This window comes from Thalassophryne amazonica, chromosome 11 (assembly GCF_902500255.1).
Source record: "Thalassophryne amazonica chromosome 11, fThaAma1.1, whole genome shotgun sequence".
Classification (NCBI taxonomy): Eukaryota; Metazoa; Chordata; class Actinopteri; order Batrachoidiformes; family Batrachoididae; genus Thalassophryne; species Thalassophryne amazonica.
This window is the reverse complement of record NC_047113.1, coordinates 16,398,445-16,426,054: the sequence shown is the minus strand read 5'-3', so window position 1 is coordinate 16,426,054 and position 27,610 is coordinate 16,398,445. Positions and strand designations below refer to the sequence as shown.

The following is a 27,610-nucleotide window of genomic DNA, read 5'->3' as shown; positions in this document are numbered from 1 at the left end:
GGGTAACAAGAAAGGCTATGGTGACACATGAGTTTTTTGTCAGTGAGGAATTGTTCATTTTATTTCACTTTTTAAGATCAAGTCTGGCTGGATGTATTGAAATAAACAAAAAACAAAAAAGCTTTAATCTGTAAATGGTTACTGCACTATGTTGAAATATTTTTTGTTAAATTCCTTGAATAAATGAAGTCGCTATCTCAGTGTGCAGGATGACTCATGGGTACGCAAAAGGTCATTTGTGATAAATTTGAACTGGACGTGATAAGCCGCCAGTGTTTTGACAACAATGTAGAAATGGTCAATGCAAAAAGTGATGGAAAAGTTGATTTAGGACATGATTTTGGATAGGAAATTCATGGAAGCTGATGATACGGGATCGGTTGGATGGTTTTTGGCAATGGACAGTGGTGAATTGAAAAGATTTTTTGAAGAAAACAAGTAAATGAAAAGAGCAGTCGATGGCACACACGTTCAAGAAATGAACATGGCAATCTTGCCTGGACTTGGAACAAAACCAGGCCACAGTATGAATCACTACTTAGGACCAATGATGAGGAAACCATACCAAACCCATGAAGATTAACAAAAAAAAAAAGTGGACAGGGCAGGTGATGGTCTAGTGGTTAAAGCGTTGGGCTTGAGACCAGAGGATCCTTCATTCAATCCCAGCCTGACTGGAAAATCCCTAAGGGCCCTTTGAGCAAGGTCCTTAATCCCCTAGTTTCTCCCAGTGTGCAGTGAGTACCTTGTATGGCAGCACCCTCACATTGGCGCTATATAAATGCAGCCATTTTGGGGGGAGAATGATGGACTGTGCCGGTAAACTTTGAAACATCTACAATATATTCTAATTTATATGACTGAATAAGAAGCTATGTTTGTTATAAATCTTGCTAAGTGGTTGTTAAGTTGTAAACAAACATGGGCATTCATGTTTCCCATAAACATCAGTATCACAGCTCATTCAAATGTCTTACTTACGTCAACCAACAATGGCAACTTCATGAAAACAGTTCTAATAAGCTTCCACAACATATTACCAGTTCATTTCATGGAACAATACACGAAATTCATTGAAAAACAATGATATAGCAGGTCTCTCAATCCTCGTCACAAACATAAACAAATGTCGGCGTCCGTCTTTCCCAGGAACAGCAACCTCTATGTGCGCTAATATGCTCCGCTTTCAGTAATTCTACAGCTAGTTCACACTAAATTAGCTAAGAATGGAAGCACAGACACTCAACCTTTGACATTTTCACAATGAGATTTTAACATGCCACAGATTTGATGATGGAAGTGCAAGTCCTCAGATTCCTAATGCTTCCATTTTTACTGTACCATTCTAAGACCTGGATGTTAACCAGAGTGTTGAGACTGTGAGAGATGTCTTCAACTCATGTTTTCTTTAGGTGCCACTGGGAGGATTTAGTGTCAAATAAGAGGTTTTTCATAGAGATAGATGAAGCCTATTCCATGAATCATTAGGGAGCATCCGCTGCTGCATAATGGCCATGTGGCAGTTTTTTCAAGACTGAGTCAGTCCATATGACTTGCTGGGGTAGACCGAGGGGACTTCTGTGTAACAGCTGGTTACAACAGATAGATGGCAATTGTCATGACATACAGATGACAACAGATCTGTCTTCATGGTCATCAGTTCCATCCCACAATGGCTGCTAAACCAGCATATATTATACAAATAATGAATGTTTATGAGTTCAATGGTACAAATATTTCTTTAGGTGAAAGCTGGAAGATAGCGTTCAACTTGACTTTGCCTCATTGATGGTATGTTTGAATGGATCCTTGTCATTTGATATTTTATGAATTTATAAACAACAGAAAAGGGACTTACATTTTGGTGTTCCACTGGTATTTGACAACAGTCAACAGCCCAACATGAACTTTAAACTTGAGTCCGAAATTGTTCTCAGTCATGTCTCAGTTGATGTAGTCCACGATGCCGTGCACTGACTTTGCTAACTAATATATATATATATATATATATATATATATATATTATATATATATATATATATATATATATATATATATATAGATAGATATATAGATATATAGATATATAGATATATAGATATATAGATATAGATATATATATAGATATAGATATAGATATACGAGGTCTGTCCAAAAAGTATCAGACCTTTTTATTTTTTTCAAAAACCTTATGGATTTGAATCACGTGTGCTTGCATGAGCCAACCTTGAACCTTCGTGCACATGCGGGATTTTTTTTCACGCCTGTCGGTTGCGTCATTCGCCTGTGAGTAGACTTTGAGTGAGCACTGGTCCTCCCCCCTCGTTGGATTTTCATTGCGAGGAAAATGTCTGAACGATTGGAGCGGCGCTGAATCAAATTTTTCCAGAAACTGTGAGAGACAGCCAGGTGAAAACCATTCGGAAGATTCAGACAGCTTTCGGTGGCTTGTCAGTCGAGTGAGTATCAGGAATTGTGTAAGAGCTTGACATGTCACAACATGTCCTGTGAGACTTCCGACTTCCAACTTCCGCACGTCTTTCATTACAAAATCTCCTGTAACAGTGGAATGTAGTGAAAAAGTGCTGATGTCCACCTCTTCTGCAATTTCTCTGGTAGTCAGACGACGTCCCGGATCAACACAGCGTTCACTTTGGAAATGATCTGGTTTCAGCCTGTTGATGGCCGCTTGGAGCGCGGCGCACCCTCCGCCATTGTGCGCCGTCTTTAAACCGGTTGTAACACTCCTTAATCTGTGTGATGCCCATAGGATTGTCACTGAAAGCTGTCTGAATCTTCCGAGTGGTTTCCACCTGGCTGTCTCTCACAGTTTCTGGAAAATTTTGATGCAGCAAAGCTCCAAATCGTTCAGACATTTTCCTCGCAATGAAAATCCAACGAGAGGGGAGGACCAGTGCTCACACAAAGCCTACTCACAGGCGAATGATGCAACCGACAGGCGTGAAAAAAATCACGCATGCGCATGAAGGTTCAAGGTTGGCTCATGCAAGCACACATGATTCAAATCCATATGGGTTTTGAAAAAAATAAAAAGGTCTGATACTTTTTGGACAGACCTTGTATATATATATATATATATATATATATATACACTTTGTGTACTTCCTCAGTCAAGCAAAAAAAAAAACACGTCAGAAATTTATTCAGCTTTTCATCCTAACAGCTCTTCATGCCTCCAGATGGCTTACAGCGGAGTGGATTTGTTTTGTCTTTTGTGTTAGAAGAATTAGCAGCATCAGTTTGCTCCTTCAAATTGTCGTCTGCCAGGAAAGCAAACTCTGCCACGTTTAGCTAAACACCGCCCCCGGTAGTGTGAGCATGTGCGGTGGTCGGGGCGTGCAATAGCATATTTCATATAGCACCAAAATTGCATGCTAAAAAAGAACTATTACATGGTAAATGAAACACAGCGGCAAATGGTTGTGAATAATCATGTCACATGACAACAACCCAGCAATTAAATGACAAGGATCCACTCAGCTGTAATATAAATACAAATAAGTTCCATCCTATTCACTAAATTGTGTAGAAATCAGTAAATATCAAAGTGGAAGTATGCATCTTGTTATGGTGTGGATGTGCTTATAATTGTCTGGGGAGTACATGCATTAGTCTGTAGACTCAAGAAAACATATTTATTGATTTTTTTTTTTTTTTTTTTTTAAACCTGGTTCCTGGCACTGGTGGGCACAGCCAACCGAAAAGTTAGCTTTGATAACCATTAAACTGCTCACTGATAAGTTAACTTTTATAACGTTAAAACCGACAAAGAAATTTATCAGACATTACCGCTAACTTTTAGTTTGACTCAGTTGCGGCCACATTGGATTACACTAATATAAAATCCCAAACACTGTCATCATCTTTATCAAATGCAGTAAATCACAGTATAAGAAGTCACAGTTTATTTCTATATGCTTATAAACTATTAATGAAGCTATGGCTCACCTGTATTGCCTTCACAAACACAAAACAAATAGTAAATAAAAATCCTAACTTTTCAGCGGCTTATATACAGTTTTTGTCCACAGTGTAACTTTTTTGCTGTTGCAACAACAGCAGCGCTTGTGTGCTTTGACCTGTGAACCAGAAGTGTTAGCTAGCTCTCTGCGTTCATAAAAAGCAACTAACATGTATGATTTTAGGGTTTACAAACATTTATGAACATTAAATTACTCACTTTACCAGCAAAACAAATGATAGCGGAACTAATGGTAAATAAAATGGACTGCATTTATATAGCACTTTTCCATCTGCATCAGACGCTCAAAGCGTTTTATAAAGAAATGCCTGACATTCACCCCAATGTGAGGGTGCTGACATACAAGGTACTCACTACACATCGGGAGCACCTAGGGGATTAAGGACCTTACCCAAGGGCCCATAGTGATTTTCCGGTCGGTTGGGATTTGAACCGAGGATCTTCTGGTCTCAAGCCCAGCGCTTTAACCACTAGACCATCACCACCCATAACTAAATTTAGTGGAAGCTAATTGGTCTGCTGATGGTTTTCAAAGTTAACTGAAACGCTAACCCACTAATGAAAACGTCCCAACCCCAATTCTTATGAAGTTGGGACGTTGTGTAAAATGTAAATAAAAACAGAATATAGTGATTTGCAAATCCTCTTCAACCTATATTCAATTGAATACATCACAAAGACAAGATATTTAATGTTCAACTGATAAACTTTATTCTATTTGTGCAAATATTTGCTCATTTTGAAATGGATACCTGCAACATGTTTCAAAAAAGCTGGGACAGTGGTATGTTTACCACTGTGTTACATCACCTTTCCTTCTAACCAACACTCAATAAGTGTTTGGGAACTGAGGACACAACTGTTGAAGCTTTGCAGGTGGAATCCTACCCATTCTTGTGCTTGATGTACGACTTCAGTGTTCAACAGTCTGGGGTCTCCGTTGTCATATTTGCGCTTCATAATGTGCCACACATTGTCAATGGGTGACAGGTCTGGACTGCAGGCAGGCCAGTCTAGTACCCGTACTCTTTTACTACAAAGCCACGCTGTTGTAACACGTGCAGAATGTGACTTGGCATTGTCTTGCTGAAATAAACAGGGCCATCCCTGAAAAAGGTGTTGCTTGGATGGCAGCATGTGTTGCTCCAAAAACCTGGATGTACCTTTCAGCATTTATGGTGCCATCACAGATATCTAAGTTTGCCCATGCCATGGGCACTAACACACCCCCATACCATCACAGATGCTGGCTTTTGAACAATCTGGATGGTCTTTTTCCTCTTTTGTCCGGAAGACACGACATCCATGATTTCCAAAGCAATTTGAAATGTGAACTCATCAGACCACAGCACACTTTAACACTTTGCATCTGTCCATTTCAAATGAGCTCGGGCACAGAGGAGACGGCAGCGTTTCTGGATGTTGTTGATGGATGGCTTTCACTTTCATGTAGAGTTTTAATTTGCACTTGTAGATGTAGCGACCAACTGTGTTAACTGACAATGGTTTTCTGAAGTGTTCCTGAGGCCACGCAGTAAGATCCTTTACACAATGATGTTGGTTTTTAATGCAGTGCCACCTGAAGGATCGAAGGTCATGGGCATTTCAGTGTTGGTTTTCGGCCTTGCCGCTTACATGTAGAAACTTCTCCAGATTCTCTCCAGATTTGACTCTTCTGATTATATTATGGATTGTAGATGATGAAATCCCTAAATTCCTTGCAATTGAACATTGAGAAACCTTGTTCTTAACCTGTTGAACTATTTTTTTCAAGCAGTGTCACAAAGTGAGGAAGCGTAGTTCTAAACAGAAGCCCGTGTACACGCCAACCCGTTACAATTTTCTAACCGTTTTTTCCCCACTCGGCAACACACCCGCCGAGGATCAAACTCTGGTTATTGGCGACTGTTTTGAGAAATGTGAAGTTAGAGCCACCAGCAACCCATAGTCAATTGTCTTCCGGGGGCCAGAGCAGGCGACATTGAAGGAAATTGAAACTGCTGGCTAAGGCTAAGCGCAAATTTGGTAAGATTGTCATTCACGTCGGCAGTAATGAACCCGGTTACGCCAATCGGAGGTCACTAAAATTAACATTGAATCGGTGTGTAACTTTGCAAAAACAATGTCGGACTCTGTAGTTTTTCTCTGGGCCCCTCCCCAATCGGACCGGGAGTGACATGTTTAGCAGCATGTCTCCTTGAATTGCTGGCTGTCTGAGTGGTGTCTAAAAAATGAGGTGGGCTTCATAGATAATTGGCAAAGCTTCTGGGGAAACTGGTCTTGTTAGGAGAGACGGCATCCATCCCACTTTGGATGGAGCAGCTCTCATTTCTAGAAATCTGGCCAATTTTCTTAAATCCTCCAAACTGTGACTATCCAGGGTTGGGACCAGGAAGCAGAGTTGTAGTCTTACACACTCTCTTGCAGCTTCTCTCCCCCCTCCCCCTCCCCCCTCATTACCCATCCCAGTTAGAGACGGTGCCTGCTCCCAGACCACCAATAACCAGCAGAAATCTATTTAAGCATAACAAATTCAAAAAGAAAAAATAAATATAGCACCTTCAACTGCACCACAGACTAAAACAGTTAAATGTGGTCTATTAAAACATTAGGTCTCTCTCTTCTAAGTCCCTGTTAGTAAATGATATAATAATTGATCAACATATTGATTTATCTGCCTTACAGAAACTGGTTACAGCAGGATGAATATGTTAGTTAAATGAGTCAACACTTCCGAGTCACACTAACTGCCAGAATGCTCGTAGTACGGGCCGGGGCGGAGGATTAGCAGCAATCTTCCATTCCAGTTATTAATTACTCAAAACCCAGACAGAGCTTTAATTCATTTGAAAAGCTTGACTCTTAGTCTTGTCCATCCAAATTGGAAGTCCCAAAAACCAGTTTTATTTGTTATTATCTATCGTCCACCTGGTCGTACTGTGAGTTTCTCTGTGAATTTTCAGACCTTTTGTCTGACTTAGTCCTTAACTCAGATAAGATAATTATAGTGGGCGATTTTAACATCCACACAGATGCTGAGAATGACAGCCTCAACACTGCATTAATCTAGTATTAGATTCAATTGGCTTTGCTCAAATGTAAATGAGTCCACCCACCACTTTAATCATATCTTAGATCTTGTTCTGACTTATGGTATGGAAATTGAAGACTTAACAGTATTCCCTGAAAACTCCCTTCTGTCTGATCATTTCTTAATAACATTTACATTTACTCTGATGGACTACCCAGCAGTGGGGAATAAGTTCATTACACTAGAAGTCTTTCAGACAGCGCTATAACCTAGGTTAAGGATATGATTCCTCTTTATGTTCTCTACTGCCATATACCAACACAGTACAGAGTAGCTACCTAAACTCTGTAAGTGAGATAGAGTATCTCCTCAATAGTTTACGTCCTCATTGAAGACAACTTTGGATGCTGTAGCTCCTCTGAAAAGAGAGCTTTAAATCAGAAGTGCCTGACTCCGTGGTATAACTCACAAACTCGCAGATTAAAGCAGATAACCCATAAGTTGGAGAGGAAATGGCGTCTCACTAATTTAGAAGATCTTCACTTAGCCTGGAAAAAGAGTCTGTTGCTCTATTAAAAAACCCTTGTAAAGCTAGGACATCTTACTACTCATCACTAAATGAAGAAAATAAGAACAACCCCAGGTTTCTTTCAGCACTGTAGCCAGGCTGACAAAGAATCAGAGCTCTATTGAACCGAGTATTCCTTTAACTTTAACTAGTAATGACTTCCTGACTTTCTTTGCTAATAAAATTTTAACTATTAGAGAAAAAATTACTCATAACCATCCCCAAAGACGTATCGTTATCTTTGGCTGCTTTCAGTGATGCCGGTATTTGGTTAGCTCTTTCTCTCCGATTGTTCTGTCTGATTATTTTCATTAGTTACTTCATCCAAACCATAACATGTCTATTAGACCCCATTCCTACCAGGCTGCCTCAAGGAAGCCCTACCATATTTAATGCTTCAATCTTAAATATGATCAATCTATCTTTATTAGTTGGCTATGTACCACAGGCGTTTAAGGTGGCAGTAATTAAACCATTACTTAAAAAGCCATCACTTGACCCAGCTATCTTAGCTAATTATAGGCCAATCTCCAACCTTCCTTTTCTCTCAAAAATTCTTGAAGGGTAGTTGTAAACAGCTAACTGATCATCTGCAGAGGACTGGTCTATTTGAATAGTTTCAGTCAGGTTTTAGAATTCATCATAGTACAGAAACAGCATTAGTGAAGGTTACAAATGATCTTCTTATGGCCTCAGACAGTGGAATCATCTCTGTGCTTGTTCTGTTAGACCTCAGTGCTGCTTTTGAACTGTTGACATAAATTGTATTACAGAGATTAGAGCATGCCATAGGTATTAAAGGCACTGCGCTGCTTGGTTTGATCATATTTATCTAATAGATTACAATTTGTTATGTAAATGGGGAATCTTCTTCACAGACTAAGGTTAATTATGGAGTTCCACAAGGTTCTGTGCTAGGACCAATTTTATTCCACTTTATAACATGCTTCCCTTAGGCAGTATTATTAGACGGCATTGCTTAAATTTTCATTGTTACGCAGATGATACCCAGCTTATCTATCCATGAAGCCAGAGACACACACCAATTAGCTAAACTGCAGGATTGTCTTACAGACATAAAGACATGGATGACCTCTAATTTCCTGCTTTTAAACTCAGATAAAACTGAAGTTATTGTACTTGGCCCCACAATTTTAGAAACATGGTGTCTAACCAGATCCTTACTCTGGATGGCATTACCCTGACCTCTAGTAATATTGTGAGAAATCTTGGAGTCATTTTTGATCAGGATATGTCATTCAAAGCGCATATTAAACAAATATGTAGGACTGCTTTTTTGCATTTACGCAATATCTCTAAAATTAGAAAGGTCTTGTCTCAGAGTGATGCTGAAAAACTAATCATGCATTTATTTCCTCTAGGCTGGACTATGTAATTCATTATTATCAGGTTGTCCTAAAAGTTCCCTGAAAAGCCTTCAGTTAATTCAAAATGCTGCAGCTAGAGTACTAACGGGGACTAGAAGGAGAGGAGCATCTCACCCATACTGGCCTCTCTTCATTGGCTTCCTGTTAATTCTAGAATAGAATTTAAAATTCTTTCTTCTTAATTATAAGGTTTTGAATAATCAGGTCCCATCTATCTTAGGGACCTCATAGTACCATATCACCCCAATAGAGCGCTTCGCTCTCAGACTGTAGGCTTACTTGTAGTTCCTATGGGTTTGTAAGAGTAGAATGGGAGGCAGAGCCTTCAGCTTTCAGGCTCCTCTCCTGTGGAACCAGCTCCCAATTCAGATCAGGGAGACAGACACCCTCTCTACTTTTAAGATTAGGCTTAAAACTTTCCTTTTTGCTAAAGCTTATAGTTAGGGCTGGATCAGGTGACCTGATCCAGCCCTTAGTTATGCTGCTATAGACTTAGACTGCCCTGGGGTTCCCATGATGCACTGAGTGTTTCTTTCTCTTTTTCCTCTGTATGCACCACTCTGCATTTAATCATTAGTGATTGATCCCTCCACAGCATGTCTTTTTCCTGGTTCTCTCCCTCAGCCCCAACCAGTCCCAGTAGAAGACTGCCCCTCCCTGAGCTTGGTTCTGCTGGAGGTTTCTTCCTGTTAAAGGGAGTTTTTTCTTTCCCACTGTCGCCAAATGCTTGCTCACAGGGGGTCGTTTGACCGTTGGGGTTTTATGTAATTATTGTATGGCCTTGACTTACAATATAAAGCGCCTTGGGACAAACTGTTTGTTGTGATTTGGCGCTATATAAATAAAACTGAATGAATTGAATTGAATTGAAAGTGGTGATCTTCACCCATCTTTGCTTGTGAATGGCTGAGCCTTTTGGGGATGCTCCTTTAATACCCAATCATGACACTCACTTGTTTCCAAACAGGTGTTCTTTGAGTATTCATCAACTTTCCCAGTCTTTTGTTGCCCTGTCCCAAGTTTTTTTGAAATGTGTTGCAGGCGTCCCTTTCAAAATGAGCAAATATTTGCACAAAAACAATAAGTTTATCAGTTTGAACATTAGGTATCTTGTGTTGTGGTGTATTCAGTTAAATTTAGGTTGAATAGGATTTGCAAATCATATTCTGTTTTTATTTACATTTTACACAACATCCCAACTTCATTGGAATTGGGGTTGTAAGTTGTTTAGGATGGTTAAAGGATTGCATCCAGCAATTTTCAGCTTTCTACTAATTTTTTTCTGACCTTGGCCAAAAAATTCCTTATATTACTGGACTATTGCAAACACTCGGCCACAATGGCACTAATAGCATCAAGATTAAGTATTTTACAACCTATTTTATTCATTCTAATTTTAAAAAAGATAATCATGATACATCACAATCGAAAACTGCTTAATTAGGGTCTGATCCTTTGTCTGCCCTTGACCAAGGCAGCATCTCTACATCTGGAGTGGTCCACAGGTGCTGACTACAGCTGCCCAATGCTCCTAGTGGTTGGATTGTGTCTAACTGTAATTAAACGGGTTAAATGCAAAGGACAAACATACGAGGTCTATTAGATAAGAAACCGACACTTTTATTTTTTTTTAATTATATGGATTTGAATGACGGCGATTACACCAATCATGCTTGATCCTTTGTGCGCATGCGTGGGTTTTTTCACGCATGTCGGTGACGTCATTTCCCTGTGGCAGCCTTGAGTGAGATGTGGTTCAGCCCTCTTGGCTGAATTCCTTTGTTTCACACTCTGCTCGAGACGGCGCGCGTTGCTTTATCAAAATTTTTTCTGGACCTGCGAGGGATATCCGAGTGGACACTATTCGAGAAATTTAGCTGGTTTTCGGTGAAAAGTTTAACGGCTGATGAGAGATTATGGGGTGTTTCTGTCGCTGTAAGGACTTCCATGGAGCAGGACGTCGCGCAGCGCTTCCAGGCACCGTCGTCAGCCTGTTTCGACCTGAAACATCCTAATTTAAGGCTTAATTCACCCAGGACGTCGTGAGAGAACAGAGAAGATTCAGAAGAGGCCGGCATGAGGACTTTATGCGGACATTCCACTGTTTAAGGACATTTTATAATGAAAGACGTGCGCGCAAATTCGCCCAGTCATTTCCGTGAAACTCGGCGAATCTGTCTGCGCCGCGACAGGAAAAAACACCCTCCTTGTTGAAAACCATTTGTAAATTCAGGCGGCTTTTGATGGCTTTCAACAAGTGAGTAACTGAGAAATTGTTTAACAGCTTGGGCATATTCCAACTTGTCCGTTAAGGTTTCCAACGGAGGTGTTTTTTCCTGTCGCAACCCCCCCGCGGTCGGGTCCGGCCCGACATGCGACTCTGCCCGCACGTTCTTTCATTACAAAATGTCCATTAACAATGGAATGTCCGAATAAACTCCTCATGCCGACTTCTTCTGAAAGTTCTCTGTTCTCTGACGACTTACTGGGTCAACAGAGCCTGAAATGTGGAAGTTTTCAACTTGAAATGGCGAGACGCTGCCGCCTCGATGCGCACATCGCCATCAGGGGCCGTGGGCTGTCCTTAAAGCGACACTACCAGACCAAAATCTCTCATCAGCCGTTAAAATTTTTACCGCAAAACCAGCTGAATTTATCAAATGCTGTCCACTCAGTTGTGCCTTACACTTTTTGAAAAAAATTTATCAAACAAAGCAGCAGTCTCTGAGCCATTCCTAAACAATGAAAAAACGACGAGAGGGTGGGCGACTCCTCACTCAAAGACTGCCCACAGGCGAATGACGTAACCGACAGGCGTGAAAAAACTCTTGCATGCCCACGAGGGTCAAGCATGTCTGATGTAATCACACGTGATTCAATCCATATGGTTTTTGAAAAAAATAATGTCAGATACTTTTCTAACAGACCTCGTACATGCAACAAATTGTACATACATGCAACACAATGACAAATAAAGGATATTATTATTATTATCATGAATTTTTTATATTTATTAATCACTTCTTAATGCCTATTTACATACTATTATACTTTATTATAATATACCCTGTTTAACCTGTCTTTTCCACTCTGATTAGATTAGATTAGATAGAACTTTGTTAATCCCTTGGGAAGACTCCCTCAGGGAAATTGAGGTTCCAGCAGCACTGCAATGTACGAAGCACACAGTGTCAAAATTGAAAGTAAAAAACAATTTGCAAATATAAGTATAAATACACAAATAAACATTCCAGAAAATACTGCTCGCTACAATTGTTCCTCTCCTTCCCATCCTCCTCCTCCCCCCGAGTGAGGAGTTGTACAGTCTGATGGTCTGAGGGACAAAGGATTTTTTCAGTCTGTTAGTCCTGCACTTGGGAAGGAGCAGTCTGTGGCTGAAGAGGCTCCTCTGCTTGCTGATGACGGTGTGCACACAGCAAAATTTCCTAAACCCTGCTTTGCTTGTGAAAAATTTTAGATCAATGATTTTAACATATCTGGTTCACAGGAAAGTGAATGCAAAGACCAGAACTCATGTGCAGAATGCTTGTGGAGAAAAAAAATGCAAAGATCTTTGTTTGCTTTTGGGTATCAAAAATGACCCAGACTTGACCTTTATCCTATTGGACGACACATTAACATCACTGAAACACGACTTCAGAATAATACATGATTTTTTTGCTTTCATCAGTTCAGTATTACCTTGCCTGCTCATGTCATCAGTTGGTAGTAGCTAATCAGTCACCTATTACAACGTATCTTAGTCCTCAAAAGTTCACAATCAGTGTAACAGCATAAGGCCATTTGTTGGTATAGCACTTTTATTTTCCTGCAGATAAGCACTGGCACAGCATTTTATTGGTTCTATGAGCTCATTACATAGCTAACACTCACAGCAACATTTAGAGTCCGTTCAATCTGCTCCTGTAGATGAGCTTTTGTGGCTCTGTTGTGATAGTTGTTATGTGATATGTCGTCGAACTCAGCCAGCTTTGTCACCACAGGTATCTTCAGTGTCTCCTCTCTGTGTCAGCAAAGGCAGAATGTTCATTCACCCATTACTGTGAGCACGTGCATGGGTGCACATGTGGAAAGGAAGCAGTGCAGTTTGGTTGCAGTCTGAATCCTCATTGCTAGATGAAATTGAAAAGTCTGTAATGCATCATTACTACAATGTTTAATTTAGGTTTTGCAGAATTTCTGTTGTGATGAACAAAGAATCTGTCTATGCAGTTTACAGTGTACCAGTATATGTGTGCACAGCGGTATCTCAGCAGTACTGTGTTGACGATGGATTGGGCAGCAAAGCTTCATTTATGGAGGGTGCAGAGTTGCCTGCAGCCTCCACAACTTCAGATGCAGCAGCAACTGTCACAAACACACCCTGTTTTTGCAGCAGACACAGACGCATCTGTCATTTGATATTTGGCTCATGCTAAGCAGAGCAACAGCTGCGGGGCATAGGAAAGAGAGGACGGCGAAGACAGTTACGACATGAGTTGTTTCTGACAGGTCCGCCTGTTGTGCCAGGATCAGACCCTTTAGGAATTGTTTTTTTTTTTTTAACCCTGTTTTCCTGCAGCCCAAAACTCTCAGGACATTGTCATGAAAGCTTTACATGTAAAGACAGATGACAGATCATTTGTATGTATAAGATGAGGAATTCTGTTGATTTGACAACAAAATGCATTTGATTTTGAGTGCTAATGTAAATATGGCATAGCGATGTGAAATTAATTGCGGTTTCAAATCTGGAAAGGTGAATTTTTGCAAAACTAACATGGATTTGTCGAATCACTAATTCCTTGAAGGGGATAACTGCAAAGTAATTATGACAAAATATCCAAACACAATTCTCGCTCCATCATCCAAACGTCTTTTAGCAGCTTTGGCCAGCTGTAATCCCTGCCAGAGAAACAGACGGTTGTCCTAGCAACCTCAGTCCTGCCGTCACACAAGATGAAACTGCAGCAAGGAGATGCAGATTACCGCCGACAGGTGTTGGCGGGGTCTTCGAGATCACTTCGGGTCTCGGAACCATGCCGCTGATGTCACTGCACATGTGGAGCAGCGGTGGCTCACGCTCGCATGCACACAATATGCTGCTCATCTGTACCATTACCCTAACAAGACCTGAGAATGCCGACTGTGTCGTGCCCATGTTGCTCTGGACAAGGACATGGCTGCTGCAATTGGAAAATTGTGACACGTGGCTATGCTTTTTTTTTTTTTTTTGGTCATTGTTGGTTCTGTCATGCAGGCACATTGTAGGTATGAGGAATGAGTCATATTCAATGAAACACAGAAGCCTTCTGTAGGCCAGAGTAATTGGATGCTGAACAAAAAGTCAAACAAGCTCTCGTTACCTATGTAGGCTAGTGGTGGAGTCAGGCCGGTAAAATTATACGTTAATATATGATGTGCACTTGTGGAGAGAGTGTGCAAGAGTGTTTGCAGAGCATGATGGAACGATAGTTCTGTTACTGAGTCAGTCAGTGTGGAGAGGCGCAAAATGTCTGTTTCAGGGTTTGCTTTAAGTAGGGTGAGTCACCATACAGGCCTACGGAGCACTACAGGCTGCATTTGTGTGAGTGTATGTGTGTATGTGCATATCCTTTCTCTGTCAGACACACACACACAAATGCAGGCTGGCTGGAGAGTGCAGGTCTGTGACGGGTTAGGCCATTTTGGCGTGAGCCATCCTGTCTGTGAGCTGGCCGGCCCGTGGCGACAGGCAGCGACTTCAATCTGTTTGGCAAATACAGAGATAAGTAAGGCCCGCCCATCGCCACGGCACAAAGTAAACCAGACCAGAGCCGCCGGCACAGACGGCACGCTATGTGGACTACATGAAGAGGTTTCACCTTCCAAAAGAGTAGACTGGGAGTATAAACGATCTATTTAAGATCTGAGAGGATGTGACAGAATTTAAAATGACAGACAAACAATGAGAGAATAGAAAGAAAGGCAAATGAGAGATGGAAGCTGCCTCCTGCTGCCAGGAAAATGTCAATGAAGCCCTGGGGATGCATTGATTAACCTCTGTACTCTGAATATGCCTTCACGTCCTCCACCTCTCACTGCGGACAGGCACATGGGTTGTGACGATGTGGATAACATGACCATTGTTGCTTTAACCTTCTAAATCTTTTTTTTTTTTTGTAAAACCAATAAAATGGTTTCTGATGATGCATCTGAGGGTAGAAATATACTCAAAACCTGGATTAATCTTTTTAGTCACATAGCACTACTATTATTCTGAACACTACTGTATATCTTATATTATTTCCAATTCTAAGGTGGAACTATGCCAGTATACAAAGGTATATCTAAATATCTAAAAGGGAAGAGTAAAATAGGAGAGTAGAAAAGAGTAGAGTAGAGCCACTTAGGTGCTTGGTCTTGAGAACCAGGGATGGTAGGTTAAAAAGCTTTTTTTATCCCATGGGAACTCTCCCTACCCACCCACATGTTCAACACCTTTACCTCCTACAAAGGCTACAAAGAGTAATACACAGACTTTTAGTCCACAGTCTTTGCCAGCTCACAATTCAAATTTGTCCTAAGAACTTGTAAATGGCTAATAATGTTGCCTTATTTTAGACAATATCAGAACTGCCAACTCTCACGCATTTGGTGTAAGTCTCACACCCGCCTCTTAGTGGCATTCACGTTCCTTTGCCGTAGTCAGCAATTAGAATAAAATATAGCCTTTATTGTCATTGTACATATATACATACATACAGTGAAATTAGTCCTCTGCATTTAACCCATCCTAGTTACAGTTTGAGCACAATCCAACCACTAGGAGCAGTGGGGCGTCCACAGTTCGGTGCCCAGGAGACCAAGTCCAGATGTACAGACGCAACCTTGTTCAAGGACAGAGAAAGGAGCAGATCCTAAATAAACAATATTAACAATATTAAATAAACAAATTATTCGATCAATGTGCACTGAAGAAACTCACTCGCAGAATTTAAGTCCTTGTGCATTAAGTTAATCTGTTTCACGTGCATTATGGTCAATTTCCCAACTAGTGAGACAGAAATCGATTCTGACTTGGGAATTCTCATGCTTGACTTTACTGAGGGATTGGAAACAATGGAACTGCATGAAGACATTTTCTTCATGTATATACAGTATGTGGTTCTGAGTGAAGCAGTGGTCAAAGTGGCACCTTTCCTGATCTCAATCTTACGAGATCTTTTCTCATAATTTTGACATCCTGATATCATAATAATGAGATTTTTTTCTCATGACTGGATCACTACTCTTAGCTTCATAGTGGAGTAAAGCAGAGAAGGATTTTCTTTCACCAAAACAGATCAAATCCAGGCTTGCATCTCAGATGTACCTTCTGGCAAATTGTAGCTAATCTTTCAGGTCTTCGTTTTAAGAAAATCCTCCTCTATACCACTTCATCATGAAGATGAATAACTGGTAATACAAAATGCAAAGCTTGCACTGTGCATAATTTCTCCAATCACAGCCACGTAAGCCTATAACTTCTTCTGGGTTGTCTGGGTGTCTTGGTGGCTTTCCTCACTCTTCTACTTCTTGCACAGTCACTTAGTTTTTGAGAACTGTCTACTCCATGCAGATTTACCATAGAGTGCCATACTGTTTGTATTTCTTTGTAATTCGTGTAAATAAAGTCCTAAACATATTCAGTGGCAGTTTTACCATCAGAGCCTCGTCCACAACTACCACAAAAGATGTTTGTATTACAACGTTTGGAAAGAGGTGCCATTTGATTTAAAACAGTAATTCGCTTTGAAGTTATTAATTCCGACCGGACTGTAACTTGACTCGGCAAAGAGCAGCGCAGTGTTTGGAGTGGTACAAATAGAATGGAGGACGATTCTCGTTTCATGCCTGCAACAAGACAAGAGTCCCAGTTAGTGACTTAATCCGAACAAAAGTGACTCATGATTGACATCTTTAAATGGCTTTGAGCGGGGTTAAGAAGCGGACTTACTGCTTCTGAAAAGCATCGAAGCAGTGAACCAACGAAGCAGTGGATCAGAGCACTGCTTCGTTGGTTCAACGTTCAAAGCAAAGCCACGCTGCACAAGTGTTTGATTACAGAGTCACTGCAGAATGGCCAGAGTCAATGCATTGCACTGCATTGTCTGCAGTCAATGTAGAGAAATGTTCATTTTCCTGACAAACACTCTCAAAAACAACGGCCGCTCTGAAGGACCGATAAGGGAATCGTTAAGCAAAAAGGCTATTGATGTCGGTGCATCGAATCATTGCTTAATGATTCTCGAAAAGGACCGGTTCTCAATACCGAAGCCTAGTTATAACTATGAATTTTACCTTTCAAGGTCACCAAAATCAAATGTCATGTGGCCAATAGAAAGATGAAACATGATTTCATTTTAGCTTTTAATAGTAACCATCAGCATATCTTTAACCAGTTCCTTGGAATTGCCATTCCACAGTAAATACCAACTAGGGCAGGGGTATTCAACTCATTCCAGAAAGGGCTGTGGGGCTGCAGGTTTTCTTTGCAACTACCCATTCCACCAGGTGATTTCACTGAGTAACATCACTTTGAGCAGTTGAAATCAGTTAATCAGTGAAATCACCTGGTCGAGTGGGTAGTTGCAAAGAAATCCTGCACCTTCTCTGCCCTTTCTGGAACGAGCTGAATACCCCTGTACTAGGGTGTGAATTAGAATTGTAAATTATTTTGCTCAAACACAAATCAGTTTGTTCTTTACTGATCCTCAAATAATTCCACCAAGTTAGAAGCAAGTTTAGTTATTTTTTTAAAACAGAGACAATGACAGGGCACAAAACAATGTCCTTGCATGTGTACAAAATAACAAAATAACAGCTTGCTTGTGCAAGCTGTTATTTTGTTATTTTTTGTTAAGCTATCAATTTTGTGGAACAAACAGGTGTGAATCAGGTGTCCCTGATTCACACGGTCATGGTTTGCTCAGCCCTGCTGTTGACCTAAGGCAGGATATACATCTGGAGCTGGTCCCCGGGCGCCTAAAGGCGACTTCTGCTCATAACTGGCAATTAGGATGGGTTAAATGCAGTAAACACATTTCATTGTGCAGGGAACATGTTCCTTTGTGTATATGACAATAAAATTCTTTTGAATCCTTGAATCCTTGAATCCTATTTAAGCATGAAGCCAGCACCTGTTGAACATGCTTTTCTCTTTGAAAGCCTGAGGAAAATGGGATGTTCAAGACATTGTTCAGAAGAACAGCGTAGTTTGATTAAAAAGTTGATTGGAGAGGGGAAAACTTATACGCAGGTGCAAAAAATTATAGGCTGTTCATCTACAACGATCTCCAATGCTTTAAAATGGAAAAAAAAAAAAAAAAGAGAGACGCGTGGAAGAAAACAGAAAACAACCATCAAAATGGATAGAAGTAAACAGAATGGCAAAGGCTCACCCATTGATCAGCTCCAGGATGATCAAAGACAGTCTGGAGTTACCTGTAAGTGCTGTGACAGTTAGAAGACGCCTGTGTGAAGCTAATTTATTTGCAAGAATCCCCCACAAAGTCCCTCTGTTAAATAAAAGACATGTGCAGAAGAGGTTACAATTTGCCAAAGAACACATCTACTGGCCTAAAGAGAAATTGAGGAATATTTTGTGGACTGATGAGAGTAAAATTGTTCTTTTTGGGTCCAAGGGCTGCAGACACTTTGTGAGATAACCCCCAAACTCTGAATTTAAGCCACTTTTCACAGTGAAGACAGTGAAGCATGGTGGTGCATTCATCATGATATGGGCATGTTTCCTACTATGGGTTGGGCCTATATATCACATACCAGGTATCATGGATCAGTTTGGATATGTCAAAATACTTGAAGAGCTCATGTTGCCTTATGCTGAAGAGGACATGCCCATGAAATGGGTGTTTCAACAAGACAATGTCCCCAAGCACACTAGTAAATGAGCAAAATCTTGGTTCCAAACCAACAAAATTAATGCCTCGCAGATGTGAAGAAATCATGAAAAACTGTGGTTATACAACTAAATACTAGTTTAGTGATTCACAGGCTAAAAAAGCAGTTTGAACATAATAGTTTTGAGTTTGTAGCATCAACAGCAGATGCTATTATTGTGAACACCCCTTTTTCTACTTTTTTAGTAATAGCCCAATTTCATAGCCTTAAGAGTGTGCATATCATGAATGCTTGGTCTTGTTGGATTTGTGAGAATCTAGAATCTACTGGTACCTTGTTTCCCATGTAACAATAAGAAATATACTCAAACCTGGATTAATCTTTTTAGTCACATAGCACTACTGTTATTCTGAACACTACTGTATGTTCCATGTTTGCTTAGTCCTGTATGTCCAGTTCTGGCACAGCTTGCTTTTCTTGTCACTCAGACTTCTCCCAAAAAGCATTGACCTACAAGGAAGCAAAAACAATGTCCAGCAGAACCCTGAACACACTTTGACTTCTACACTACAAATTTTCTCGATTCCAGCTGGGTCTTTTCTGTAAAAAGTAGAAAGAGGCAGAAATATATCTGACCACTCCCGTGCCTTTCCATAATCCACTAAAAAGTAAAGATCTATGTATTGAAAGCCAAGTGGCCTCTGTGCATGTGATGCGTGTGTGCATGTGTATGGCTTTGATCACGGACTAACTGGGGAGAGTTGACATTTACCGTGTGGTATGCTGATGTATTTAGGGTCAAGGATGAATGCCATGAAAACAGGAAGTTGATAGGACAAATATTTTTGAAGAAATAAGGGATATTAGCTAACAACAGTGAACAATGGACATTGATAATTACATTCTGGACTCACACGCCATTCCAAATCATTATAGAAACTTTGTCTAATTTATTACAACCCTTGAAAAATGTCAGCTACCTATTTTATAAACACTACCCAATCTAGAGCCCATGGATCCCCACAAGCAACGTGCTAGTAATTTATAGTATGTACATGAGTTGCACGTGATGAGAATGTGTCCAAGTAACATAATTTTCTTTTGTTTCTCAGTTAGAAACATAAGAAAATCATGCCATTTGAACACATTGTGTATGTGTGTGTATGTTCTGTATGTTAGCGTGTGTGTGTGTGTGTGTGTGTGTGTGTGTGTGTGTGTGTGTGTGTGTGTGTGTGTGTGTGTGTGTGTGTGTGTGTGTGTGTGTGCTCCTGCAGTTTCTGTTTTTACCTTCAGAACAAAAAGTATAGTTGTGCATTGTGAGAACACAGAATATGGGAAGGTATATAAGCTTCATCAGATAGGAGTGGCTGGACTGTTCAGAGTTATATGTATTATTCCAGCAGAACCTTAAAACCAGACCTTATAAACAAGAAGCCAGTGAACTGAGGGATAGCATTCTATTCTATATAGCATTGATATTCTAGTTGATTAGAACTCCAGCAGGAGCATTGTGAACAAATTGAGGGCCCCTTCACACATACATACAACTCAGGGTGACTCACAGCGGTAGAGTTTGTATGAATGCACCATGAAACACTGCGCCGACGGGCAGGCTTGCACGATCCCGGTGCGATGGTTTGTGCGTGTGATGGTGTCTTTTGAGCAGGAACACTGTGTTGCGTGGGACGAGGTGCACCACATCGCCCAGTTGATGTGGAGGAAAATAAAATAAAAACCAGCTGTATAATTAGTGAATATCACTGGGTTGATATAAGTAATACATAAAAAGGGATGCAATACAGAACCCCACGGTTAAATAACCCTGGTTAAAAAAAAATGCCACTCATGTGATCTGAACCCATACACTCTGATTACCAGATGGAAACTTTGCCACTGTGCTACAATCACTGTCTTGTAACAGGAGCATGAAATGGCTAAAATCAACAAGCAGATAAACATATTTTCAAAAAAAATAAAAAATAAATAAATACTGACCAAACAGTATTCGGTACAGCATATTTCTGCTGATACATGAGTGGAAGTGGCATATTTGTCGCACTGTTAGGTTGTCCTGGTCCTGCGGCATGCCTGACACTCGTGTCCTGTCAGATGTGACATTCATATCGGCTGTTATGTCCTAATGAACTGATGGTCCGTTTTGATGTATTTCCACACAAGCACACACACACGAGCGTGTCTGTCAAAGCACGGGATGTGTGCTGCAGCTGTAATGTCCAGAACTGGAGATGTCTCAACAGCGGTGGGCAGCCAGCGCACTGACCAAGATGTTAGTCTGTGATCAGATGAGAGATGCCACACCTGCGGGGGGGCGAAACCACGCGTACACGTGGGGGGCGGGGGTGAGTGCGCAAAACACAAACACACGTGTTGTGGGGTTGCTGACACTCTGGCATGCCACATGTGCACTCGGCAACTTCACAGTCGTGGGACACTTAGACAGATTTCACTGCCAGTTTGACAGTGATTGTCTGCTGACTGTTATCACGTTAATAGTGTAATTGGCCACACATTTTCTAAGTGCCAAATGAGTGGTGTTAGATGTGTGTGTGTCACCTGGAATTTGGCTGACACCTGCCATGAGAGGGATCAGTGGGCTCTCACAGCGCATACTCTGTCTTTCAGCCACTGGTGTGCGCAAATAGTTGTAGCAACAGGTCTACGAGGCAGCTACGATTTTACATGTTTTGCACATGATTCCTGCTTCATGCACTTTATGCACAAATTGACCAAATTTGCACTATGTGTGAAGGGGCCCTCAAGATATCAAATACAGGTGCATGGCAATCCAGAAAACAAGACAATACAGTCATCAATTTTAGATTAATTGAAAGCATAAACCAAAATCTCTGCATCAGCCATTTATGGAATACGTTAAATTTGTTGCTATATTCTGCAACTTAAAAAATGTAATGATTGCTTACCTCAAGTGTTCTTACTCATTACTCGATGTATTTTGATTTATCACTATGAGTAATCACACATATATTCAGTGATAATGTTAACTGGTCATACGGTTGTCTACTGTATGTTTCACAGTACCAGTGACTGTCGTCACACTCTCTTTGAATTTACAAATAGGAAATTATATGGCATCCAATTTATGGACTGAAGCCAGGTGAAACTCTACATTCTGTATGTGACAGAAATTATTGCTTTAATGGCAACATGACTGTCATTGCATTACTTAGTTTGGAATATCTGTGGAAGAAGCGCTAACTTTTGTGAGAATAACACAGGACCTAAAACAACCCAGAGGTACCACATACTTTACTGCAGAGATTTGGGGAATATTGTGTATCTGTGTAAGAAGTGCTAACTTTTGTGAAAATAACACAGGACCTCAAACAGAACTGAGAGGTACCCCATACTTCACTGCAGAGAATTTGGGAATATTTTTATCACACAAGACCCATTGTGCTTAATTGGATAAATATTAAGAAAACCAAGAAAAAAACCTCAACAGAAATGACTAAATTGTTTTCAAGTCCACAGCTGTGTAGAGATCTCTAGTATCAGAAGCTGCAGTCAGATCCAACAACCACAGTGAGTAGAAGATCATTTATGCCTTTATTCAGAACAGTTACTGCAGTGTGTTAATTCCTCAGTCCTGACTAAAATGGTTCGAAAAGATTGTTAGTGGACAAAGAACAGTTTAATTGGAGAAAGGCCTGTAATTAGCCGACAATCCAGGCTTGAGGAAAGGTTTTAAACTAAATTAAAGAGAGGACAAATCATGGCAGTTTTAAGAGGAGTAGCAACATTGCCAGGCATGAGTGACAGGTTAACAATATTCAACTTAGTTTGTGCTAATCGTGCCTACAAATCATTAAACAGTTTTGCCATTGTTGTTGTTATCTGCATGTATTTTCTTGGAGCAATAACTGATGAATGAAGGTACCATTCATTTATTGTGTTTTTAATCACAAAACTGCAGTTTGTTGTCCTGCAGTTGCAGAATGTCTCTTTGACAAGATTATTTCATTTCCTGCCATTTTTCACAAATATTATGTGTTTTTCAGTTGTGTAGGAGTGATCAATTTTTATTCATAAATTAATAATCCATAATTCTCAATCTGGGAAAGATGACACACTAACATTTTGTCCTTTCCTCCTTATTTTCTTTTGTCTTTCTGGCAGTTTGCTCCCAGTTCTCCAAAGGTGTGTATGCTATCATCGGCCTGTATGACAGGAAGACAGTAAACATGCTCATGTCTTTTTGCGGTGCACTGCACGTCTCCGGTGATTCCATAATTTTTGCCAGGGGTTGTACCCACAGACAAACGCGTTCACATTCTCACTCACACCTGCAGTCAATTTAAAGTTTCCAGTTCACCTAACCTGCACGTCTTTGGAGGTGGGAGAAAGCTGGAGCACCTGGAGGGAACCCATGCAACACAGGGAGAACATTCACGCTCCATACTTGCCTCTCGCCCAACAATTGCTGGGACAGCCCCCACCCCTCCCTGTGACCCTTAATTGGAATAAATGGGTATAGAAAATGAGTGAAGGAAATTCTGGATGTCTTTGAGTCACATATACACAACCTTGGTGAGCACTGATGGTAATGAGGCTGCATTTTATGAAATGCTCTTACAAACATGCTATACCTCCTTTATGCAAAACCTCTCTCTCTCTCTCTCTCTCTCTCTCTCTCTCCTCTCTCTCTCTTCTCTCTCTCTCCTCTCTCTCTCTCTCTCTCTCTCTCTATCTCTCTCAAGAGGTTTCTTTGCATCCACCAGCAGTTTTGAGAGAAAAAAAGGGTTACAAACAACTCTATATTTCTCCAGCCCAAAATCCATACTGGAATTATTTTTAGAAGAGGTTTTATTACAGCAGCTTTAAAACTCGCTGGAATACTTCCACTGATGAGCGATAGGTTTATAATAATCAGTACTCTAGCTCAGAGTGATGGCCAGAATTTCTTAACCAGCCTAGTAGGTAACGAGTCAAGAGTCCATGCTGTACCTTTGGCTGCCAGACAAAATCTCAGAATCAGGATGGTGTCAAAAATCTTAAGAGAGAGAAACAAAAACTGGTCTTGTTTCAGGCTTCCTGTTTGAAAATAGCAGAAAGATTTGTGACATAGCAGGGAAGTCTGTTGTATTTTCAAAAACCCATAAGTATTATTATTATTATTATTTATTATTATATTATCAACAAGGAGTGACAGAAACAGTGACAAATAATTAAAAAAGCTATTTCTATAGTGACAACAAGGACACCAACAAACATGATTAGAAGGGAAAATACGAGGAGAAGGTGCTCATGATTCCTGCTTTTAAACTCTGATAAGACTGAAACGATGGTTCTTGGTCCAGTGAGACATCAACATCAATGTGACCAGCTCACGCTGAGCCTAGGCTCGTGTGTCATACATTACACTGACAAAGTCAGGAACCTTGGGGTCATTTTTGATCCTACGCAACCTGGTCTCACGGCAAGTCGTGATTCAAATCTATTTGTTCGTGATATTGTGAGCACCTCATTTTCATCACGGCAGCACAAATTCATTGTAATTCATTCCATAATGGCTGCACGAAATTAAAAGTGAAGTGGGGGGGTCGGGTTGTTATGGTTAGGTTGGGGGGAAGGAGTAAGATTATGTTATGGTTAAGGTTAGGGTCAGGGGTAGGAGTAGGGTTAGGAATAGTGAGTTAAAAAAAACCCTGTCAAAAATTTGACTCATTTCGTCACGGAGCACGAAATAAAAATTTAAAAAAAGTGAGACTGGGCTGCCCTACGTTGTCCTTTGACCTCCACATTAGAGATATTACGAGGACCACTTTCTTCTACCTGCAAATGTAGAGAAGATTCATCCCATCCTGTCTTTGGCTGATGCTGAGACCCTGATTTATGCATTAGCATGAGCTTAACAGTTAAAAACATTTGTAAAGCCTGAAATCATACATTTTAGTTCCTGCCTGTTACGTGTTATGTAGCAGACAGACAGCTATGAGAGGCAGAGCTCAGTCCTCTGCCAGCAGAGGAGATCTGGCTACCAGAAAGAAAGGAAGAGAAGAAAAAAAGATCATGTATTTTCACAGCCATACAGTCTTGCAGATGTGTCGCAGGACAGATGCACAGCAAGGCAGTTTTGACTTATGGTTAAAATTTTAAACAAATGTGTTTGAGTTTTAAAGTAATACACTAATTTTGAAGGTTTGAGCATTTACAGACACACATACCAAAAGGATTTATGGGAAAATGAGCTTTCTGTCACCAGTGGTGGTTGGTCAGTTTATTTATAAATAAAAACCAACACACAAGTTACTGTAATGTGTGTGTTGGTTTTTACACATAATACAAATCTGTATTTGTAAATAGTATGTCATTTTTTTTTCATTTGTAAAAAAAGGCAATTTGAAAACTGAAAATTCTGTTTGTTAAGTGTGATTCAGCACATATAGCAAAGCAAATGTGTGGCAATAGGTATTCACACTCCCATCCAGTAGATCAATCAATCAATCAATCAATTTTTTTATATAGCGCCAAATCACAACAAACAGTTGCTCCAAGGCGCTTTATATTGTAAGGCAAGGCCATACAATAATTATGTAAAACCCCAACGGTCAAAACGACCCCCTGTGAGCAAGCACTTGGCTACAGTGGGAAGGAAAAACTCCCTTTTAACAGGAAGAAACCTCCAGCAGAACCAGGCTCAGGGAGGGGCAGTCTTCTGCTGGGACTGGTTGGGGCTGAGGGAGAGAACCAGGAAAAAGACATGCTGTGGAGGGGAGCAGAGATCGATCACTAATGATTAAATGCAGAGTGGTGCATACAGAGCAAAAAGAGAAAGAAACAGTGCATCATGGGAACCCCCCAGCAGTCTACGTCTATAGCAGCATAACTAAGGGATGGTTCAGGGTCACCTGATCCAGCCCTAACTATAAGCTTTAGCAAAAAGGAAAGTTTTAAGCCTAATCTTAAAAGTAGAGAGGGTGTCTGTCTCCCTGATCTGAATTGGGAGCTGGTTCCACAGGAGAGGAGCCTGAAAGCTGAAGGCTCTGCCTCCCATTCTACTCTTACAAACCCTAGGAACTACAAGTAAGCCTGCAGTCTGAGAGCGAACCGCTCTATTGGGGTGATATGGTACTACGAGGTCCCTAAGATAAGATGGGACCTGATTATTCAAAACCTTATAAGTAAGAAGAAGAATTTTAAATTCTATTCTAGAATTAACAGGAAGCCAATGAAGAGAGGCCAATATGGGTGAGATATGCTCTCTCCTTCTAGTCCCCGTCAGTACTCTAGCTGCAGCATTTTGAATTAACTGAAGGCTTTTTAGGGAACTTTTAGGACAACCTGATAATAATGAATTACAATAGTCCAGCCTAGAGGAAATAAATGCATGAATTAGTTTTTCAGCATCACTCTGAGACAAGACCTTTCTGATTTTAGAGATATTGTGTAAATGCAAAAAAGCAGTCCTACATATTTGTTTAATATGCGCTTTGAATGACATATTTAGCTGTAACTTCCCGCTAATTTTTTTAGGGGTTTATCTTATAAAAGTTAACCTTCAGTTAGCGGATTAACGGTTATCGAAGCTAACTTTTTGCTAACCACTCGCCTTTACATGTCCACAATAGAACAATAGCCATAGAAATGCGTGTACACCAGCCAGGATTTTTTGGTGACGCGCCGCACATTTCCACCTTCATTTCACGTTTGATGCATCTGAACGTTGGTGTGCAGACAGACGTACGCAATGTTTTTGTGCATAAGCACGCTTTGTACATGAGGCCCCTGGTGTGGCCCCATAGACACACAGAGGATCCGAATCCATGGTGAGCAGCATAGGGCGCAGTGCACCCCCAATAACAACAGGACCAGTTGCATCTACTCCCAAAAGGGAAAACATTTATCACAGTGGTCTGCAGCCACTTTGTAAGACCATCTTACACTGTTCAGCAATACTGTATTTACTGTATTTTGTCACATTATGACTGAACACATAGTGGTTCATGGATTAGTTTCCACAAGAACCGACAAGCTCACAGTAAATCCATCCTACTTTACGGTGTCTGGATGCATTAAAGCAGATCCACATAGCAACACTGCCTTTTGGTCCCGTGGGCGCCTGTCCTGTGCAAAGGAGATTGATTGCACTGTGAGTCATGCTGTTACAGAGGCCTCTGTGCATGCCACATCCACCCATCACCTTTGTACAGGAGACCAGGGGCCTCCTGTACAAAGACTTGCATGGATTTCCTACTGGAACATGGTGTATGCTAAAACCCAGAAAGTGGCGTAAGCACAAAAATACATAGGCATATTAAAGTGTTCATACGCGTGGATCCAAGCATGTTCCATTTGTACATCCCCCTGAATGTGGAATTGAGCACATATGCAGATGTACCAAGCTCCTCCCTTTCCATGTCCCTATTTAAATATGCAAATTAATGTAAATAGGCTCTTGGAGCTGGGAATCCCCCTCTGTCAGATCAGTCAACATGAACACAGAAAAAATATAATACTGAGTCTGACCAATCTGTGAGCTCCCACTGGAATGCCCCTGTTGCCAGGAAGTCCAGAGTGATCATTACCTGTGTGGACACAGACAACCCATGGCTCCTCGCCGTACTGTGCTCTGGGCCGGCCACAATAGTGCGTGCAACTCCAGTAACAGTGGCCTTGGTGATCACAATTGACTTATGAGCCAAGTGTCATCATTTGCAAGTAATTCCTTGCATTCCCAGAATACACGCTCACCTTGG

General features: G+C 40.8%; 1 protein-coding gene across 1 annotated transcript in view; it reads left to right on the top strand.

Moving 5' to 3' along the window:
- Window positions 1-27,147, top strand: part of LOC117520539 (glutamate receptor 1-like) — a 73,509-nt gene extending 46,362 nt beyond the window's left edge. The window contains exons 3-4 of the mRNA XM_034181861.1: window positions 23,031-23,132; window positions 27,065-27,147. Of these exons, the coding sequence (XP_034037752.1) occupies window positions 23,031-23,132; window positions 27,065-27,147 (185 nt within the window). The remainder of the gene's footprint in view (window positions 1-23,030; window positions 23,133-27,064) is intronic.
- Window positions 27,148-27,610: the final 463 nt, after the last annotated feature.